This window comes from Lepidochelys olivacea (assembly GCF_965140295.1).
Source record: "Lepidochelys olivacea isolate rLepOli2 genome assembly, chromosome: 26".
NCBI lineage: Eukaryota > Metazoa > Chordata > Testudines > Cheloniidae > Lepidochelys > Lepidochelys olivacea.
In genome coordinates, this window is record NC_140436.1 from 771,963 (window position 1) to 795,096 (window position 23,134).

At 43.9% G+C, this 23,134-nt stretch overlaps 1 protein-coding gene across 4 annotated transcripts in view; it reads left to right on the forward strand.

Moving 5' to 3' along the window:
- Positions 1-23,134, forward strand: part of ZMAT4 (zinc finger matrin-type 4) — a 198,704-nt gene that overhangs the window by 75,085 nt on the left and 100,485 nt on the right. For all 4 annotated transcript variants that reach the window (XM_084615387.1, XM_084615389.1, XM_084615386.1 and 1 more), the window contains exon 2: positions 1,938-2,039. In XM_084615387.1, the coding sequence (XP_084471513.1) occupies positions 1,938-2,039 (102 nt within the window). The remainder of the gene's footprint in view (positions 1-1,937; positions 2,040-23,134) is intronic.

The window sequence follows — 23,134 nt, forward strand, 5'->3', positions numbered from 1 at the left end:
GCCCATCCCATACCTTGCCTGTAACTTTGGATAGCGGTGCAGGCCTCTGCCAGCTTCAGGTGCCATTGATGCCCGAAGCCCTACAGGTGGCTCAGGCGGTCCTGACCCTTTGTCTCAAACCCTCCGTTTGTGGAAAAACGCTGACGTCCCAAGATGGAGTCCAGAGTCTGATGATCTGGTCACCGGCCCTTGCACACCTTGCTGAGTCAAAGCAGCCATTACTTATGAGCTGTCTGGAGCGTTCGCAGGACGGCTCACCAGGTGGGGGATAAACTTCTCCTTAGGCCTGTTGTTCCCCCTGAGGGCCTCATTACCTCAAATAGGCCCTTCCCCACTCACAATCTAGACTGGAAGCATCTTGCCTAGTAAGCAACACCCAGGTGTAACTACATGTGAAATACAGAGTCAATAGTCATAACTTCAGACACACAAATGATCCGTGCACACGAATAGGATAATCGTATTCAGCAAATCAAAGCTTTTCCAATGACATCTTACATGACCCATCTTGCATAAAATGCATCATAATTATGCCATTATCATATAATATCGCTATGGAGAATATGGGGTGCAGTGTCATGGGGGGGGGAAATATTCTTGCATAGGGCTCCCAATGGGGTAGGAGCAGCCCTGCCCCAGGCCAAAAGGAGAAAGACCGTGAAGAACAGAAAGGGCCAGATAGAGGCTGGGAGATGGGCTTGAAATAAACTAGATTGAGTTAACCCCAGAAGGGGAATGGACGGAGTGGTGAGCTGGCTGGAGGGAGAGGCCGCACCCCTCAGTGGACTTTTGTGGCACTAGGATAATTGGAGGCGGTGCTGTGCTGTGCTGAGAAAATCCCTGTAATTTTGTACCTGGCCACTAGGAGGCAGTCTGGATTTGAGAGGCATGATGACACATGGTAAAAATTCATATATGTAAAAATGGGAGGTGCAGTGGGTCAATACCATGTCTTATCCTGACTTTGCAGACACATGTTCAAGTCCTGCTCCTGCCCCAAGTCAAAAGGACTTTGGATCACTTAAATGATCCATCAGTCCTGAGTAGTGATCCATAGGTCTTGACACAGCAATACAGGAGGAGTGTGTTCTCTAGGTGTTTCTTAGAAATGTTTTCACAGCACTTCTGGTCCTCAGACTGAGACATGTCGCCATACACTGCAGCGAACAGTGTCACGGCAGAGCAAGGGGTGTGTGTTTGGGGGGTGGGTGTTTCATAACTAATTCTGGGTCTGGCTTTTCATTGTGGAAATCTGGAAATCATACCAGCACTAATGACTTATGTTTATTAAAAAGGTAAATGTTTTTAGGTCTGGATTTTCTTTTGCAGGCTGAGAACATTTCATTTGCTCTCTTCTGTTTCCTTTGAGTCCCTTATTATTATTTTATTTATTATATTGTAATGGAAACCAGAAGGCCAAGCCCATATTGGGACCCCATTGTATTACAGGGTATCCTGGTTCTTGTCCTAAAGTTTATTTATGATCCAATTTAAGAAAGACACAGCAAGTAAATGTAACAGACAGTAAGAAGGCAGAGAAGGGCGGGTATCAGCAATAAGAAAGCACATTTACATAGGCTAGTTGTGTGCATAACTTGATGGTTCCAAATCATTCAAGAACAGAGATCAATAGATCATCAGCTGTCCCTACTGGATGCACAACTCACCATTTATGTGAGAATTGCATACAACGCTATCTAGCTGGGGTTGCCAATATTCTCCATACTTACCTGTGCGCTTACGGAATTTAAGATGCTACAGCTTCGTTCACTTGTAATGAAATTTTGGAGAGCATCCAACTTCTTCAGAACGTTGGTTTGCTCCGCTCTTCGTGGATCATTGTGAAATGTGACTGTTCTCTATTGTCCGTGGTATGTGCTAGCACTGAAAATAATCATTCCTTCTGTTCTGTTGTCTGTCTGTATCACTGTACGCAGATGAAGTCGTCTGATATTGACCAGGAACTATTCACGGAAAGCTATTGCAAAGTGTGCAGTGCTCAGCTAATCTCAGAATCTCAGCGGGTGGCACATTATGAGGTAAGAGCTTTTGTTACTCAGAGCCTAAATTTGTTAGAATGACGTTTTGCAATGGCTATAATCCATTGCTGGAAACTGCAGAGTTCTTCTGCTTTGGTGGAATCGCTTTTTGGGCCATCATTGAATCTTGATGCAGAAATGTAGAGACTATTCTTTAAAATTCCCATGCTTAGAGAACAGTAAAACAAGTCCCTGAGCTACATCCACTCAATATATGGCCTGGACTTGATTTTCTAAGTTTTTCTTTGGCACTTAGGAATGTCTGGCAATGCTACCCCAATGTATGGAATACTTGTTGTTCTGCTTGGTCTCATTCTGTTAATACCTTGTGGATAAAACTTCTCCTTTATAAGATCATTGAACCTATCCATTATAGAAAGAAAATGCATGAAAAGAAGATATCTTTGCAGCTGATTTCGTAACTGGCCTAGTAGTATTTTAAACAGGACAATGCAATCAAAAACGTAAATGCAGAACGACGCTGTTTAAATTAAAAGTAATTTTATTGCTGGTTATATTGTTCTCTAATTGTTTAAATAATGCCATTGTAACATTCCCTGCTGCATCTCTTCTTGCTGCTGCCTAAACTTGCAAAGTCAGTTCTGCAATTTGAAGACTGTATTGAAAAACTAGGTTTCAAAAAGCAAGTAGTTAGTGAGATCCGGTAAGAGTTCAGCAATTTGAACTCAAGTTTTCATATTAAATGTGCTGTGCTATCCATTGCTGAGAAGAAATTTCTAATTTTGCAGAGAATAGATTAGTATTTGAATGTATTTAAGCACTTAAGAGGTAGGCAAGCTATAAACAATTAGAAAGGATATATCATTAGAGATGTGTTAGAACAGCAATTAACAGCACTGCACATCATCAAAACAAAATTAAATAAATTCCCATTAAACAGGGAGGCAATCGCAGAAGGATATCTCATTGTATAATGCTAGTAAGAGGAAAATAATACAGTACATACCCCGCCTTGACATGGGATACCGGAGCGTACACTCTTTGAGCTGTAGGGAACATGCTGCATGGAGTTCGGGAGGAAAGGTGTAAATGGTTGTAAATGTGATGCTGGCTTTGTGTCAGTCAGAAATGAATACTGCACTCAGATTGCGGATTTGGCCACTGTGTGGGGCTGTGTTGGGATAAATGGAAGGTGAACGCATTAGCACAAGCGGACAGGCTGTGGAATATTAATCACAATGGGACTTCAGTCACTCTCATATCCACCCTGGCTGTGCTTTTAGTAATCAGTGACAGGGGTGAGTCTGAAATGGGACCTGTCTTTCCCAACCTAGAACACTGGCAAGCTCTAGGGGAAGGGAGTTTTTACGGGCAGCTTGAGGGTGGGGCCTCTTTTGTGCATGGGTTTTATGACTTGGTGAACATGAAACTCAATGCAAAACTCTGCTGATGCCACCAAGGTTTGCATTGTTGTCAACCAAATGACAATTCTGTTCTCAGGGTTCCTCGGCACAGATTGGTTTGCTCAAACCTCAGCTCCGGTTTACGTGAATGTTTTGCCCTGGGTGTACGTTTGCGGGAGAATTTGTCCCACCGTTGGCAGTGGAAACTGACAACAGCCTTGACTGGTGCATTGTAGAGGAGGACATGTTGTCCTTAATAAATAAGGAACTTGTCACAACAGCCTTGCCCTGTATATCCTGCCCTGGCTTCCCTAGAGACTGAAACGGACATCCCCAGCAGCTACTGCCAACTCTAAGGCAGCAACCTTCCAGCTCTTGATAATGCTGCAAGAGGAAGCCAATATTCAGCGCCCAGGAGACGGAGGCACGAGTGCAGAAAATAGGAACTGCTACCTGTGAGCAATGGGGTACGCTAGCAGCCTGGTTTCGTCTGCCCGTGTAATTGCTGGTGCCAGCTGAGTTGTTAATGTTTTTGAAATGGGGAAACCAACCTGGTTTTGTGTTGTGTTTATCTGGAGCGATGTGTCAGGCTAGTTTGTCATACCTGTGCAATCCCAGCAGACACTGCTGACATCAGGTGCAGCAGCTCCATTATGTAACCGGGCCTACCAGGCTCTGCGACGCAATGAGCGCAGGGAGCTGGAAATCTGAAGGGACAAGCCAAACATGCCCACCCACCTCAAGGAATTGGAGTGGCAAAGACCCAGCCCGGAGCTTTCCTTCCGATACAGCGAAGATGTTGAGCTGCTGCGCTGATGGTGCCAGCAGCAGTGTATCGGAGCCGGCACGTTCCCCTCCATCCATCTCGGTATTTGTTCCTCTTCAGCTGGCTCTGAGTGGCTCTTCCAGCAGCTGCAGCAGTGTTTGTTCTCCTGGCAGGCCAGGCCAGGCCCCTACTGTCTTGGTTTCTTTGTGCTCCAGAGTAGAATGTTTCCTTCTGACAAAGCCCCTATAAAACCCAATGCCTCCCAGGTATTTGGGTGCTTTTGAATATGGGAGCAACCATGACTGGTCCACAGACAGTTCTATTCCCTGGATTAACCTACTGCTGAATGCAGAGGGGAGGACATAAGCCCTGTAGTGCAGCTCTTGGTGATACCTCCAGGCTTGAGACACGATATTTTAGAAGAAGCAATGCTTGCACAGATGGCTCTTCCAGGAATGTTGCTACAGGGAACGGAAGCAGCAGGGGGAAGGGGCATAGCTGTGCAATTGATTCATTTTATTTGACTTTTACCTTCTGTTTGTATCTTGCATTTGTCTTTTGTTTAAAAACAAAAAAAACCCCAACCCACTTACAAATCAATCTCCAGTTCTTGGATTCTGTACGCTGTGAAGTGCGGCGCATGTACCCCTGCTGTGGTCTCTGATTCTTTGATGCAAAATTTTGGAAAGAATTTTCTGGGACAGATTTTACTTTTTCTCCTACATTTGTAGCTGTTGAACAAACACCATTTATGTCCCAATTTAGAAGAAACTCCAAAAACAGCCTTTGCTCCACGAGCATACTCCCTACAGAGCTGGTATTTGTAAAGAAAACCCCTCTTTTCCTGTGGAAATAGCCGGCCGTTTGTCACTAAAGTCTCATATTTCAGCCCCATAAGAAAGGATTAATTGTGCAAAAACGGGTTATGAGCTTTCCAGGGCTCATCCCTGTCCCCTTTAAGGTACCATATGTGACACTAGTGAGCCAGATTTTTGTAAGTGCTCAACACCCAGCAGCTCCAATAATGGGAGCTGAGCCCATTTGTAAATCAAGCCCCAATTGTGGAGGCTGAGCACTTCTGAAAATCTGGCTGTCTTGTACTGCAGAGAGTCCAGGGTAGAACTTGCACGTGTTTCTGGGCTTTGGAGATTGGATAGTTTGCTCTCGCTCTAGCTGAATATTTTTCTCTCTGTATTGTAGACTTTTTTTGCAACTCTTGAACTTGCCTATGTGTCAATGTAGCACTGATCTTCGCAGAGTTAACTTGCTTTCTGTGGAGTTTGATTCTTTGGAAAACAGATGCAACTGAGAACTGCCTCTATCCCAGACATCAATAGGACACCTTCATACATCTCTTTCCCAATATACAATGGATGTGGTTGAATGAAACCTGAGCAAATAATTTGTAGTGAATAATTTATTGGATGAATTTAGCTTCTTTTTTCTGTTCTGAGATGGAGTGAGCCATGTGTGACTTACCCAGATAGATTAGTAATTCAGAATGATTGAACACATCATTTCTGTGAATAATTCTGAGTTTCTGATAGTTGAGCTGGGATGGTTAGTTTTAACTGGACACTGGAGTCACAAGGTGTTTGTTCTCTGGCTAGATGAACAAATCCGGTTTCCAGTGAGAATCTTTGCCCTTTACAAGTTCAAAATTTGCTTTCCATAAATATTCTCTAATATGTATGTTTGTTCAGCAGCTAACACAATGGAGCCCTATCCTTGCTGAACCCTCTAGATGCTGCTGCAAAATAAATGATAATTACATGTAAAGTTCACGGTCTCCTACAACCAATAAATAAAGCTGGTCAAATATTGTTTGGTCAAAACTGAAACTTTTCACAGAAAAATGTCAATTCAGACCAAAAAAAATTCCTACAGGAAACGTTGAAACTAAAATTTGTTTCATTTCAACTTCAAATGATGCTTTGTTTTTGATTTTTAAAAATCAGAAATAAAATGACATTTTGATATGATGTCTTTCTAAAGCATTATTCAAAATGAAATGGAAATGATGATAGTTTCATTTTGAATTGTCCATTTGAAACAAATGTTCATTTCAAATTTGATCTGAAACTTCCTGCAGAAAAAATGAGTTTTTTTTTTCCAGCTGATTTCAATTTCTATGATGATCTCCCTTCCATCCCCCCAAAAAACTTCTCCCAGGGGGGAAAAAAATCCTATTTTTCTAACCAGTTCTAGAAATAAATTTGTTCACTAAAATGTTCAGAGAAAACACACACGGGGGTTTCTTAGATTATAATCAATTTGGGTAGGGGATCAAATCTTCCCCTAGCCCTGATTCTCACTGGGCTCTTTTGGGTCTGACTGCAGCAGAAATTAACAGAAACAGCAGGGGTCTGAACGCCGCCATTGCGCACTCAAATGGTCAACGGAGGGAATATTTGCAGGATTTTCCGAGGCGTGCACCAAGCTCAGTTTCTCAGTGGAAATACCCAGGAAGGGCCTTAAATGGACACAGCACTGAATTTTCTGTGCCCAAACTAAATTTCATTTGTCTGTCTTTGTGTCGGGACTTATAGGAACAGGGTCCCTGCACAATCATGAGACAAGGTTGTTTATAACCATATGCACTTCTCTGCAGGGGATGATAATGTCTAGGCCTGGATGCCAACATGCAGAAAAGAGATTTGGACCAAAGCTACATCTGGCTCCTTGGAGAGCTATGCAGGGCTATATTCGCAAAAAGAACAGGAGGACTTGTGGCACCTTAGAGACTAACCAATTTATTTGAGCATAAGCTTTCGTGAGCTACAGCTCACTTCATCGGATGCATGACGCATCATCCGATGAAGTGAGCTGTAGCTCACAAAAGCTTATGCTCAAATAAATTGGTTAGTCTCTAAGGTGCCACAAGTCCTCCTGTTCTTTATGTAGGGCTAGTGGCATCCTGCAGTCTCCTCTAGCTCTGTAATAGGATTAGGGACCCTGAAGGGCCTTGGGCTGTCCTGAAGCACTGGCACATAGAGTGGTCTCGTGCTGCTCTGTCCTTTTGTTTTGAGGCCGTGTGGATCAGCTGCCGTTGCAATGCAGTGTGGGTGTGGCTGCAGCGGCCAAAGGTGGTGGTTTGTTTTGGAAGACCGGGTGATTGCAGGGGAAGGTAGAACAGACTGGGGCAGGCTGCATTTTACAGCTGGCTTCCATTGCTGTTATGTAATGTTCAAATAAAAATAATCCAATTGTTCATTTCACAAGCTGTCTGTGCCTTAATAATCACAATCACAGGATGACTTCACAGCTCCTGATATTTGGGGGCTTGATCCTTCTCCAATTTAAATCAATGGGATGACAGCCATTGTCTTCAATAGTGCAAGATCAGGTTCTGGGCATGTAATTCTGCATATATCACACCCCCAAGATATATCCACACATCTGATGGTTTGGCTTATAGCCACAAACACATTACAATTTATTCTGAGTGGCCTCTTCCATGCAAAGATATAGATTATATGTGGGGAGAGAGAGAGAAACCTTGAAACTACTACTGTATGATCTCTCCTTGAGCACTGATTTTAGTGCAGTGGGAATAGTCTGCACCTCTAGGCCATGGAGTGAAATCTCAGCTCCACTCTGCATATAAAATTAGACATTTCTGTGTGAGAAAGTGGGGGAGAGAGGAAAGGCATATAAAATGAGGAGGTTTTAATCTTGCCAAACAGGAATAGTCAGTTTCACTTAGTTTCTCTTCTCCATCTCTGAGCCATCAGTAATAACCCCTTTATTTCTTGCTTTCCTTCGCACTATTTTGCCAGGGAATAAAAAAAAAAACCACACAATTCGTTGATGGTTCTGCAGATACTAAGCAATCTTATTCCCAAGGGCAAGAGTAGCAGGAAAAATGACAAAAGAATCTGAATGTTTGCAGCGTATCTTCACTTGCAACTAGACATGCAGCAAACACTGCGCTCACTTTGTCTTTGTAACAACTCTCTCCATTCCCCTCCTCTGCTCTGTCTCTCCTATATACAGCTACTGTACCTCAGCTCTCATCTGCATTAAAATCCACAAATACTTCCCCCTGTACTGTGCCCTTTCTCCAACACTGCTTTTAGTCCAGGATGCAGCTCATGAGTGCACTGATGTGTGTAGCTGGACTTGGGGTATTTGCTTGCAATGAAGCTGCATCTATCCAAATGCAGAAAATACACTAGCAAGGTCCATTCACACTGTGGCATTGAGCTGCACAGGATGTTGCTTTAGAGGTGTCGGTTAGCTTACAAGTGGAGACAGGTTTCAGAGGAGCAACCGTGTTAGTCTGTATCCACAAAAAGAACAGGAGGACTTGTGGCACCTTAGAGACTAACCAGTTTATTTGATCATAAGCTTTCATGAGCTGCAGCTCGCTTCTTGAATGCATCCGATGAAGTGAGCTGTAGCTCATGAAAGCTTATGCTCAAATAAATTGGTTAGTCTCTAAGGTGCCACTAGTACTCCTGTTCTTGAAGTTCTTGAAGAGGAGCACTTGCATGAGAGGAAAGTGATCAGGAACAGTCAGCATGGATTCACCAAGGGAAGGTCATGCCTGACTAATCTAATCGCCTTCTATGATGAGATTACTGGTTCTGTGGATGAGGGGAAAGCAGTGGATGTATTGTTTCTTGACTTTAGCAAAGCTTTTGACACGGTCTCCCACAGTATTCTTGTCAGCAAGTTAAAGAAGTATGGGCTGGATGAATGCACTATAAGGTGGGTAGAAAGTTGGCTAGATTGTCGGGCTCAACGGGTAGTGATCAATGGCTCCATGTCTAGATGGCAGCCGGTATCAAGTGGAGTGTCCCAAGGGTCGGTCCTGGGGCCGGTTTTGTTCAATATCTTCATAAATGATCTGGAGGATGGTGTGGATTGCACTCTCAGCAAATTTGCGGATGATACTACACTAGGAGGAGTGGTAGATATGGTGGCAGGTAGGGATAGGATACAGAGGGACCTAGACAAATTAGAGGATTGGGCCAAAAGAAATCTGATGAGGTTCAACAAGGATAAGTGCAGGGTCCTGCACTTAGGATGGAAGAATCCAATGCACCGCTACAGACTAGGGACTGAATGGCTAGGCAGCAGTTCTGCAGAGAAGGACCTAGGGGTGACAGTGGACAAGAAGCTGGATATGAGTCAGCAGTGTGCCCTTGTTGCCAAGAAGGCCAATGGCATTTTGGGATGTATAAGTGGGGGCATAGCCAGCAGATCGAGGGACGTAATCATTCCCCTCTATTCGACATTGGTGAGGCCTCATCTGGAATACTGTGTCCAGTTTTGGGCCCCACACTACAAGAAGGATGTGGAAAAATTGGAGAGAGTCCAGCGAAGGGCAACAAAAATGTTTAGGGGTCTGGAACACATGACTTATGAGGAGAGGCTGAGGGAACTGGGATTGTTTAGTCTGCAGAAGAGAAGAATGAGGGGGGATTTGATAGCTGCTTTCAACTACCTGAGAGGTAGAGAGGTAGAGGTAGAGAGGTTCCAGAGAGGATGGTTCTAGACTATTCTCAGTGTTAGAAGATGACAGGACAAGGAGTAATGGTCTTAAGTTGCAGTGGGGGAGGTTTAGGTTGGATATTAGGAAAAACTTTTTCACTAGGAGGGTGGTGAAACACTGGAATGCGTTGCCTAGGGAGGTGGTAGAATCTCCTTCCTTAGAAGTTTTTAAGGTCAGGATTGACAAAGCCCTGGCTGGGATGATTTTATTGGGGATTGTTCCTGCTTTGAGCAGGGGGTTGGACTAGATGACCTCCTGAGGTCCCTTCGAACCCTGATATTCTATGATTGATAAGTATGTGATGTGTTTCAGAGTAACAGCCATGTTAGTCTGTATTCGCAAAAAGAAAAGGAGTACTTGTGGCACCTTAGAGACTAACCAATTTATTTGAGCATGAGCTTTCGTGAGCTATAGCCTTAGCTGGCCCACCTTAATTATGCACATTGTAGGGAGAATGGTCACTTTGGATGAGCTATTACCAGCAGGATAGTGAGTTTGTGTGTGTGGTTTTTGGGAGGGAGGAGAGGGGGTGAGAGAACCTGGATTTGTGCAGGAAATGGCCCAACTTTATTATCATGCACATTGTGTAAAGAGTTGTCACTTTGGATGGGCTATCACCAGCAGGAGAGTGAATTTGTGTGGGGGGGCGGAGGTTGAGAAAACCTGGATTTGTGCTGGAAATGGCCCACCTGATGATCACTTTAGATAAGCTGTCACCAGCAGGACAGTGGGGTGGGAGGAGGTATTTTTTCATATTCTCTATGTATATAAAGTCTGCTGCAGTTTCCACGGCATGCATCCGATGAAGTGAGCTGTAGCTCACGAAAGCTTATGCTCAAATAAATTGGTTAGTCTCTAAGGTGCCACAAGTCCTCCTTTTCTTTATGTGATGTGTGATTTGAATACCACTTACCAAAACTGAGGAAGACCAAGCATTTGAAACACAACTAGAATTGTAACCCCAAGATGAGAGTTTTAGGGGCACTTGTATGAACTGTTTCCATTACAATACTTAATCAGAGAAATCTGTTCTCTTCTATTTTCTGTTATTGTTACCGTTTATGCCACTGCAATGAAGTATCCAAATCTGGATGCCTGATAAATTCACTGCTAGGTAACAACATGTTGCACTACTTTGATTTGACATTCTGCGTTGCGGCTGGCTCACCTGTTTTTTCTCCCTGTGGGAGAATAAAGGAAGAAACTGAATGAGCAGATGAAGAAACACTGAATAGGACAAAGTAGTCCAGTGCACGTCAGATGTTTCAGGCTGTCTGCAGCATGTGGTGACAAAGGAGCCCATGCACATGGGGAAAATAGAAAGCAAAATTCCTGGAGAAAGGGGATGCGAGTAAAAAGGATATAAACCTCATGTTCACTAAAATCATTATGCACGTGGGGTGTATTCTGGGTTGGTTTTGGATAAAACCAGTCCGGCTCACAGACATGCATGGGGTTCAGCCCTCCTCCTCCTAAAACAATGAGGAGTCCTTGTGGCACCTTAAAGACTAACAAATTTATTTGGGCATAAGCTTTTGTGGGCTAAAACCCACTTCTTCAGACGCATGGAGTGGAAAATACAGTAGGCAGGCAGGCAGGTGTGTGTGTGTGTGTGTGTGTGTGTGTGTGTGAGAGAGAGAGTGAGTACACACACACACACACACACACACACACACAGAGCGAGAGAGAGAGAGTACATGAAAAGATGGGAGTTGCCTTACCAAGTGTGTGGTCAGTGCTAATGAGACAATTCAGTTAAAGTGGAAGCGGGCTATTCTCAACAGTAGAATACCAAGGGAGGAAAAATCACTTTTGTAGTAGTAATGAGGCCAATGTCATCAGGGTGGCTCATTTCAAACAGTTGACAAGAAGGTGTGAATATCAGTAGGGGGAAATTAGTTTTTGTAGTGACCCATCCACCCCCAGTCTTTATTCAGGCCTAATTTGAGGGTGTCCAGTTTGCAAATTAATTCCAATTCTGCAGTTTCTCGCTGGAGTCTGTTTTTGAAGTTTTTTGTTGTTGTTGAAGAATTGCCACTTTTAAGTCTGTTATTGAGTGTCCAGGGAGATTGAAGTGTTCTCTGACTGGTTTTTGAATGTTATGATTCTTGATGTCTGATTTGTGTCCATTTATTCTTTTGCGTAGAGACTGTCTGGTTTGGCCAATGTATATGGCAGAGGGGCATTGCTGGCACATGATGGCATATATCATGTTGGATATATATTGAATATATCCGTCAGGAACAGTATTCCCGATAATGTCACGGCAAACCTGGTGGCTGAACTTTGTGACTTTGTCCTCATTCACAACTATTTCAGATTTGGGGACAATTTATACCTTCAAGTCAGTGGGACTGCTATGGGTACCCACATGGCCCCACAGTATGCCAACATTTTTATGGCTGACTTAGAACAACAACACCTCAGCTCTCGTCCCCTAACGCCCCTACTCTACTTGTGCTACATTGAGACTCTTCTTCATCTGGACCCAGGGAAGGAGGCCCTAGAGGAATTCCACCAGGATTTCAACAAGTTCCACCGCACCATCAACTGAGCCTGGACCAGTCCACACTAGAGGTCCACTTCCTGGACACTACAGTGCAAATAAGCGATGGTCACATAAACATCACCCTATGCCGGAAACCTGCTGACTGCTATACTTACTTACATGCCTCCAGCTTTCATCCAGAACCCATCACACGATCCATTGTCTACAGCCAAGCTCTACGATATAACCACATTTGCTCCAATCCCTCAGACAGAGACAAACACCTACAGGATGCCGCTCTGCCATGTACATTGGCTAAACTGGACAGTCTCTACGCAAAAGAATAAATGGACACAAATCAGACATCAAGAATTATAACTTTCGAAAACCAGTCGGAGAACACCTCAATCTCCCTGGACACTCAGTAACAGACAAGTGGCAATTCTTCAACAAAAAAACTACAAAAAGAGACTCAAATGAAAAACTGCAGAACTAGAATTAATTTGCAAACTGGACACCCTCAAATTAAGCCTGAACAAAGACTGGGAATGGATGGGTCACTACAAAAACTAATTTCCTCCTGCTGATATTCACACCTTCTTGTCAATTGTTTGAAATGGGCCACCCTGATGACATTGGCCTCATTACCACTACAAAAGTGATTTTTCCTCCCTTGGTATTCTACTATTGAGAATAGCCAGCTTCCACTTTAACTGAATTGTCTCATTAGCACTGACCCCCTCACTTGGTAAGGCAACTCCCATCTTTTCATGTACTCTGTGTGTGTGTGTGTGTGTGTGTGTGTGTGTGTATTATATTTTTTTTATATATAACACACACACACACACACACCTCTGCCTACTGTATTTTCCACTCCATGCATCTGATGAAGTGGGTTTTAGCCCATGAAAGCTTATGCCCAAATAAATTTTGTTTGTTAGTCTCTAAGGTGCCACAAGGACTCCTCGTTGTTTTTGCTGATACAGACTAACATGACTACCACTCTGAAACCTGTCATCCTTCTAACTAATTCTAGGGATTAGGATTTTCTTGCACCTTCCTCTGAAGCATTGGGTGCTGGACAATATTGGAGATAGGACACTGGGCTAGAGGGGCCATGGATCTGCTCCTGTGTTCCTAACTCTGATGTGAAGTGCAAGTGCTGAGCACCCACCCAGTGCAGAGCTCCTACTCTGTATGGCATTTAGGTAATGGAATGTCAGAGAGATTTGGAAAGTCTTTTAAGACGCAGTGGGTTTTCAACGGCATGTTCTAAGGGCACCTTTTTTCACTGGGCATGTTTCTCGGCTGGACGTAAAGCCAAGTGACTTCTAAAGGCAAGTGACCTTTTCATCCAGCTCTCACTGCATTGAATGCTCAGTGTCCTTCAAACACAATTTGAAATGGTGGGACTGATTTATTTTTATATAAATATAAAATCTGTGGGTGGGGGGGAAAATGCATAAGTCGGTGGCCTGAGTAGGTAACCCTGAGCACAGTGCCCTTTGCAAGACCTGGCTCTGCCCCGCGGAGAGCCTGGGGATTCAGATTAGAAGAACTGTGCTACGCGAACAATGTGCTAAATTGTATTCCCTAGGCTTTTGTCAACAAAGCTTCGCTATTAAAATGCCTTTCTCCCTTCAAAGGTGCAATTGCTTTTTCCTCTGTGCCAGAAAGCGCTTTGCAGGGAAATCCTTGTGAAACTCGCCTGTAAATGAAGTCCATTGCAGTTATGGGGTCACTTGATTCTCTGGTTAATGCACACAGAGGTCACTGCAATGTATCTAGTGAGGGGTGAATACAAAACATACACCACCCTGGAAGGGAGGCCGAGGGGAGGGGAGAGGTTTTTACCATGAGCCTGGAGAATGATGCTGGAAGGATGTGGGGATAGCAGTTGGAGATGGGTGTTTTTAGCTGAGCTCCCTGAACAAATGTGGCACCGGGATCCAGGTGAAACCTCTGCATGCAGAGTAGTCATGGCCCACCCATGGAGAGATACTGTGGGGATGAGGGGCATGTAAGTACCTAGATTTATGCATTGTTCAGCGGAACATGGCTACCAGGGCTTGGAGGAAGCAAGAAGTGACTCAAAGCTGATGCAAGGGTCAGAAAAGCTGTTTGTTTGTGTGTGTCCCCCCCACCCCCACCCCGCCGCCTTTGTGTGCTTCTGCTGCTCAGCTGTGCTACTTACATGACAAACTTGACAAGCAGCATCCCTGTTGTATGTTTGTAGAGGACATGACATCACAGGGCCCTGGCCTCTAGGTGCTACAGCAAGACAAACAGTAGTAATAATCCTGGATGAAGTCTCCTTGTGTGCTCCTGAGTCAGACCCATCTCAAAGCTAGAGGAACTGGAAATCTCAGAGAAACTCTTCTCATGTGATTTCCAGACCAAAGAGTTTGGGATAAATGCAGATGAACACTGGCTTACCTGAATGAATCTCTTGGAGTCTTCTCCTCCAATGACAGTTTCAGAGTAACAGCCGTGTTAGTCTGTATTCGCAAAAAGAAAAGGAGGACTTGTGGCACCTTAGAGACTAACCAATATATTTAAGCATAAGCTTTCGTGAGCTACAGCTCACTTCATCGGATGCATACTGTGGAAAGTGTAGAAGATCTTTTATACACACAAAGCATGAAAAAATACCTCCCCCCCCACCCCACTCTCCTGCTGGCAATAGCTTATCTAAAGTGATCACTCTCCTTACAATGTGTATGATAATCAAGGTGGGCCATTTCCAGCACAAATCCAGGGTTTAACAAGAACGTCGGGGCGGGGGGAGAGGTGGGTTAGGAAAAAACAAGGGGAAATAGGTTACCTTGCATAATGACTTAGCCACTCCCAGTCTCTATTTAAGCCTCAGTTAATTGTATCCAATTTGCAAATGAATTCCAATTCAACAGTTTCTCGCTGGAGTCTGGATTTGAAGTTTTTTTGTTGTAATATAGCAACTTTCATGTCTGTGATTGCGTGACCAGAGAGATTGAAGTGTTCTCCGACTGGTTTATGAATGTTATAATTCTTGACATCTGATTTGTGTCCATTTATTCTTTTACGTAGAGACTGTCCAGTTTGACCAATGTACATGGCAGAGGGGCATTGCTGGCACATGATGCATATATCACATTGGTGGATGTGCAGGTGAACGAGCTTCTGATAGTGTGGCTGATGTTATTAGGCCCTGTGATGGTGTCCCCTGAATAGATATGTGGGCACAGTTGGCAACGGGCTTTGTTGCAAGGATAGGTTCCTGGGTTAGTGGTTCTGTTGTGTGGTATGTGGTTGCTGGTGAGTATTTGCTTCAGGTTGGGGGGCTGTCTTTTGGCAAGGACTGGCCTGTCTTCCAGGATTTGTGAGAGTGTTGGGTCATCCTTCAGGATAGGTTGTAGATCCTTAATAATGCGTTGGAGGGGTTTTAGTTGGGGGCTGAAGGTTACGGTTAGTGGCGTTCTGTTATTTCCTTTGTTAGGCCTGTCCTGTAGTAGAAGACTTCTGGGAACTCTTCTGGCTCTATAAATCTGTTTCTTCACTTCCGCAGGTGGGTATTGTAGTTGTAAGAATGCTTGATAGAGATCTTGTAGGTGTTTGTCTCTGTCTGAGGGGTTGGAGCAAATGCGGTTGTATCGCAGAGCTTGGCTGTAGACAATGGATTGTGTGGTGTGGTCAGGGTGAAAGCTGGAGGCATGGAGGTAGGAATAGCGGTCAGTAGGTTTCCGGTATAGGGTGGTGTTTATGTGACCATCGTTTATTAGCACTGTAGTGTCCAGGAAGTGGATCTCTTGTGTGGACTGGACCAGGCTGAGTTTGATGGTGGGATGGAAATTGTTGAAATCATGGTGGAATTCCTCAAGGGCTTCTTTTCCATGGGTCCAGATGATGAAGATGTCATCAATATAGCGCAAGTAGAGTAGGGGCATTAGGGGATGAGAGCTGAGGAAGCGCTGTTCTAAGTCAGCCATAAAAATGTTGGCATGCTGTGGGGCCATGCGGGTACCCATAGCAGTGCCGCTGATCTGAAGGTATACATTGTCCCCAAATGTAAAATAGTTATGGGTAAGGACAAAGTCCAGGCACCGGGTTAGCCGTGACATTATCGGGGATAGTGTTCTTGACGTTGTAGTCCATCTTTGTGTGGAATGTTGGTGTAGAGGGCTTCTACATCCATAGTGGCCAGGATGGTGCTATCAGGAAGTTCACCGATGGATTGTCGTTTCCTCAGGAAGTCAGTGGTGTCTCGAAGGTAGCTGGGAGTGCTGGTAGCATAGGGCCTGAGGAGGGAGTCTACATAGCCAGACAATCCTGCTGTCAGGGTGCCAATGCCTGAGATGATGGGGCGTCCAGGATTTCCAGGTTTATGGATCTTGGGTAGTAGATAGAATATCCCAGGTCGGGGTTCCAGGGGTGTGTCTGTGCGGATTTGATCTTGTGCTTTTTCAGGGAGTTTTTTGAGTAAATGCTGTAGTTTCTTTCGGTAACTCTTAGTGGGATCAGAGGGTAATGGCTTGTAGAGTTGGAGAGTTGCCAAGCAGCCTCTTGTTCACATTCCGACCTATTCATGATGACAACAGCACCTCCTTTGTCAGCCTTTTTGATTATGATGTCAGAGTTGTTTCTGAGGCTGTGGATGGCATTGTGTTCTGCACGGCTGAGGTTGTGGGGCAAGTGATGCTGCTTTTCCACAGTTTCAGCCCGTGCACGTCGGCGGAAGCACTCTATGTAGAAGTCCAGTCTGCTGTCTCGACCTTCAGGAGGAGTCCACCTAGAATCCTTCTTTTTGTAGTATTGGTAGGGAGGTCTCTGTGGATTAGTATGTTGTTCAGAGGTGTGTTGGAAATATTCCTTGAGTCGGAGACGTCAAAAATAGGATTCTAAATCACCACAGAACTGTATCATGTTCGTGGGGGTGGAGGGGCAGAAGGAGAGGCCCCAAGATAGGACAGCTGCGTCTGCTGGGCTGAGAGTATAGTTGGATAGGTTAACAATATTGCTGGGTGGGTTGAGGGAACCATTGCTGTGGCCCCTTGTGGCATGTAGTAGTTTAGAAAGTTTAGTGTCCTTTTTCTTTTGTAGAGAAGCAAAGTGTGTGTTGTAAATGGCTCCAATGTCATTTAAATCCGTATTTAGAGCAGGTGCTCTCTCTCTGGTTCTATGTCTCACCTTCCCTCTGAGTAATGAGCCCATTTGCTCTTCGATAGCTGCTAGCTCTCACAGCTCCCATCTGTAATGCAGCTCTTCCTTACAGCTGTCTCCATGCAGAGAGCTGCAGCAGTTCCTTTGGGGGATTTACACTGTAAATTAAATATCGGCTTTCTCAGGAAGTCCTAGTGAGTGAAGCACTTGCAGCCATTGAAAATAAATGCGAATGTCTTTCTAAGTTTCTCCTTGAAAATCCTGCAGTAAAATTAAAATTATTATTATCCAGGTTTTGCCTTGAGCTGCATATTCATTACCGCATGTGCTTTGGAAGCGGCTAGAACGCTTTTCTTCAGTGTAGACTTCAGGTGCTTGAAGAATAGTTTATTGTTTTGATCTAGAATAAAGAGAGATGTTGGGTTTTTAAGAGAAGCTCAGGAAGGTGCAGTTGGAATGTGGTGGTGTTGGCTCCCCTCATAAACAAGGCAATGAATAACTGAAATGTGGGGAATAGCAGAGACAAGTGGATTAAAATTCTGATGTTGAGAAAACTAAGGGAAAGAAAGGAAGTACCATGTCCTTTGGCTTGGTCTCTAGGAACGGAGGGCTCTTTGGAATCTCTTGCCTTGTCAGAGACAAGTGATTCTCGTGAACAGTATTGACAGCCTCATCCATATTCTTTTTCCGTGGATAGATTGGATGCTTCTGATGTTATCTGCTATCGCTCAGGCTGTCCAGGTGTAGGGAATTTTGTGCCAAATGTCGCCTGTCTGAAGGAATAATAGGCATTGTTTACTGTCAGTACAGTAAAAGATCACAATGTGTTTGCCCAGAAAAGCAATCCAGTATCTGAAATATTAATGTGGAGGAAGAGCACACATGCCATTCAATAAATGCTGGAGCCAAAGGTGCTAGGATAGTCTTTGAGCATCAGAAGAGAGCTCCTATATGTGTTGCTACAGGCTAGAATGTATACCTGCAAAATCTTTTTTTCTCCCTCCTGCTGCCTGTTCCTTGACTTCCAATCCATAGCAGGGAAGTCATCCATGAAATGCCCTGTGCTTCTGATTTTCTCCATGGGATAATTTTCCGTTGACATATCATCGAGCATCTGTCCCCAAAGGTTTCAGAGTAACAGCTGTGTTAGTCTGTATTCGCAAAAAGAAAAGGAGGACTTGTGGCACCTTAGAGACTAACCAATTTATTTGAGCATAAGCTTTCGTGAGCTTCAGCTCACTTCATTCAGCTGTAGCTCACGAAAGCTTATGCTCAAATAAATTGGTTAGTCTCTAAGGTGCCACAAGTACTCCTTTTCTTTTTGTCCCCAAAGCAGTCTTTCACGGGCGGATGAAGTTTTTGCTACGCTAGGCATGCTTCTTGCTAAAGGCTCCAAATGGGTCTTTAGCTTCCATTCCTAGGGAGCGAATATGTGGCAACACAGCAGAGATTTGGAAAATTTTATGGCAATAAAAGAGTCCTCTTGAAAGATTGCACAATATGAGGGACAAATTACTGATCAAACTGTGGAGTAGAGTGGGCACAGTTGAGCAGGAAATATTGACTGCAGAATAATCTGAAATGACTGTGTCATACAGACCCAGAGACTGTATAGTCCCAAACCACCACCTCATCTCAACAGACTGAAGGCCCCTGAGCAGTTGTGCTGTACTAACTACAAGTCATTTTCAGCGGCAGAGCCATACCTAATGCATTGACCTTACTACTGCTATATCCCACGGGGGCAGATCCCTGCAGCCGGGACTGAGCGTGGGAGGGAAAATTCAACACTTCTGAATATTTTGAATATTTTTTTGTGTTAATGTTACAAGGAGCAGTAAAGAAAAATAAACTGATGTGCATGAGAATGCATGAGTGGTCCTGCATCAGCCTTTGTGTATGTGTCTGTGTGTATTGTGCTCAGATACCACAACAAAACAGCCACTTCCTAAAGTACAATTTAACAGCAGGAGGTAAAATTGGTCTAGGTAGATATGGCCTTGTCTGTTGTACTAAAGAAACACACTGACAAATATTTTATGATGAGATGGTTACTACCTACCTTTTCCCCATTTTCTGCATACAGTAAGCGGAGTCCCCAGGATAGCATTAACCACTAGATCACGTTGCTCTTTATAAAAACCAATTTAGATTAAACTGGTTCTTTACGAGGCTACTTATTAGCACATTGTTGTCAACATTAATGGCCAAACATAATTTCTAATGCACTCCCAGTGCTAAAATCTACTGTTGAGGAGAAGTAGCAGCAACAGCAGACTAGATAGAGCCTGATCTAATTTGACTTCATGCCAGGGCTCCCTTCAAACAACATCACATTTCTGGACGAAAATAGTTTAAACTATAGAGGCTTCTTTCAGAAAACCAGAGAAATACACCAAGGGTGAGACCCTGAAGTTCATGGTCCCCTGACATTAACAGTGATTGAAAGTCCGTGGGGACGCTGGCATTGTTAACAGCAATACGTGTATCTTGCTCTTGAAATAACAGTGAGCATAATTAAGATAATAAATCAGTTAGTCCGGACAGATCCAGTGAGGCGTGAGGGGACATTCGTTTCTTTCAAAGTCTTCATTGTTGCTTTTCAGGAAGGTTTTATTTTAACCTTGCAATTTTCACTTTTGATTTAGATTTCAGGTATTCGTGAGATGAAGGATTAACTGTCTCCATGCGTTCTGACAAAATCCACTCACACTTTATACACTGGGGTTCTACTGAAATTGTCACACTGACATACTTCTATAGCAATTTGATTCAAATACATGATACTAAAATAAAACCAACACAGCAAAATTATTTTATATATGCGAGAGCGAACGAACGAACCAACACAATACACTGGAGTAGCGTCAGCTCTTCTGATTCTGGTCTCCAGTTTGGTATTGCAATGCCAGTATCAGTAGTTAAGTTAATATACCTCTTGAAAGTCTACAATCATCCTGTTAACTGACTCTGGGCTCAAAATATTTGTTTGTGATCTCTGTGGGCTTTGCTTTTAAAAGGAACGTGTAGGAAGATATGTAGGGTTACACAAATCCAAAGTTGAAGCTGAACTTCCATCAAAGTGGCAATTAGCAATATGAAGCGTGTGCAGATGCGGATGTGCCTGCACTATGTCGTCATGCTCCCTGGGTTGGCTGCCATTGCCCACAGGGCTCGTGGGTAGAGCTAGTGATGAAGTATTAAAAAAAGGAGGACTTGTGGCATCATCTAGACTAACAAATTTATGTGAGCATAAGCTTTTGTGAGCTACAGGCATGCATCCGATGGAGTGAGCTGCAGCTCACGGAAGCTCATGCTCACATAAATGGGTTAGTCTAGATGGTGCCACAAGTCCTCCTGTTCTTTTTGCGGATATAGACTAACATGGCTGCTCCTCTGAAACCTGATGTAGCATTGTGTCTGACAAGGAACAAATAGTATATGTTTGTTAATGCACTTTCCCTCTGGCACACCTTGCTGAAATTTGCAGGCAGCGTAGAATGGCCCACAGGGAGAAGCTCTCCTTTCCCTCCTAGGAGCACTCCCTGCATGCTCTAATGAGGTATGTTGCTAGCAGGTGGCATAGGGAAGCTTGTGCAATGCCGACCTGTTGTGGATAGACAGAAGCCTTCAGTATGTAGGGTGGGGCTGTCAATGTGGCACCTTTGATGAGCACTACAGAGCAGAGAGATCAAATGAGTAGAATGGTTAAAGAAAGCTACATTGGCTTTTTAAGGGAAGAAATATTTAAAAGGGCATGGTACACAGAATATGATATGCACAGAAGCAGTGCAGGATTGCTCCTCTCTTGAGTGATGACAGTAGCAGCTGCCGTGAGGCTAAAACTTCTAATTCAAAAAATAATAAATAGCAGAACTGTAGGTCTGCAGGCTTAAAGAATTTAATATGCCACTGCAACGTTGATAAAGTGTTTGTGTGCAATCAAAAAGTTTGTGGCTGACAACAACTATAAAAGTTGCTGTGAGAAGCAGATATTCCACAGGGACTCTTCCCTGCTCTAAGTGATTTTCTCCCTGTGCTTGGAACTGCACAGCAAATCATCCTGAAATACAGATTGAAGAGCAAACTTCCCATTTTTAATATCAACCCATGTGCAAGATTTGCCTGGAGCAAGAGACCAAAGAAGGTCTGAAGGGGAAAGAGGTCTTTAAATGTGCTCAGTCTTATAGCCAAAAAATCCTCTGGTCTGCACCCAGACTCCCATCAATAAATGTAGCTGGGAACAGAGTCTGAAATATCTGTTTTCTCATTTTCCTCTGTTTGAACTAGCATTTAGAACCAGTCACAGTGCTTGGTCTCTCTGGTAATATAACTATGTTCAAGCATTATGGAGTGTAGAGTAAAACATTTCCCTCCTTGCAGGATATGTTCAGTTTGTGGTGTTAGATAGGAGATACTTGGACTGCAGGTAACGCTAAGGTTAAAGATTTCATCTTAGAATGTAAAAAGAAAAGGAGGACTTGTGGCACCTTAGAGACTAACAATAAGCTTTCGTGAGCTTATGCTCAAATAAATGTGTTAGTCTCTAAGGTGCCCCAAGTCCTCCTTTTCTTTTTGCGGATACAGACTAACACCGCTGCTCCTCTGAAACTGATCTTAGAATGTGTGACTCCGAAGACAGACAGTTCATACCTTGGGGTTCCAAATTTTCCAACCTGTAAATCAGTACCCAGCGCACATTGGGCCAAAGCTGCTCCCTTTTAACTCCAATGGGTGTTCTGCTTTTGGCTTCACTGGGACCAGGATTTGGACCATAGTGTAGATATTCTAAATATGGAAGAAATCCTATAGAGAAACAAGAACAGCATGGATTCCTGAGAGCCTCATTCCCCTCTCCCACCACTGGACACGCTGGCCTTCTTTGCCCCTAATTCTGATTTACACTAGTGAAGTGAAAGCAGAATTAGGCTCAGAATTTGGAAACTTTAAGGAGAAAAGAAGGAAAAAGGAGACACAGACTCCAAACACCCCCCTACTGCCCCCCCCCACAGCTCCAGAAGAATTTTAAAAATAGGCATTGTTGTTGCACAGATAACCCAGAGATAGCCCGGCCGATCACTGCCACATATATAAGGAGTGAAAACCCTTTTGTTTATACGCTAACTTTAAACTATTTCCTAATTCATAATTTACCCAATTTCAAACTCTGTTAGTTTCTGAGAGGTCTCCAGTTTGCCCCTTGGTTGGAAAAGCACAGCCCATCGTAGCACCCAGGGCTCTATTCCCCGTTACAAGACTGTGCTGTCTGTGTAGCTACGTAAATAGTTGAGTTCACAGAACAGGGGATAGTGCTCAAGAATACGTAGCATAGTTCCTAGGTGCTGTCGAGCCAAGGGAACTTGTGCCCTGCAAATAGCTTCTGCAGTGCAGCTCTCTGTACCAGTTCTTAATCCTCCCCACTGATGGGGATGTGTCATGTTTCTCACTGGCGATGGGGAGCTGTGCTCCTGCACGAAGGGGAGAGCCAGCACCCTGAAGTGGCATTTTTCCTGTCATGGCAGAAGCACAATTTGAAACTCTTCCTGTGACGAGACTGTACCTGCATCAGGTCAGTTTTGAGAGTTTATTCTGCATTGGCTTCGCTTCCGTTATCTTGAAGGTTTAATTTTCCAGAGCGCAGCAGAAGGAGATCTAGGGAGTGAAGCTTCTATTCTTTCTAGTGAATGAGGTGTTTGGAGGGAATGGGATCCTGGCATTTAAAACTCATTCCCCTGCTCAAGGAATTCCTTGGTGTCCAGAACTGGAGAGTTGGTTCCAGTGTTTAGATTTCTCTTATGAAGGTGACTCGAAGAACAGCAGTGTTGTTTTTAATTAAAGTTG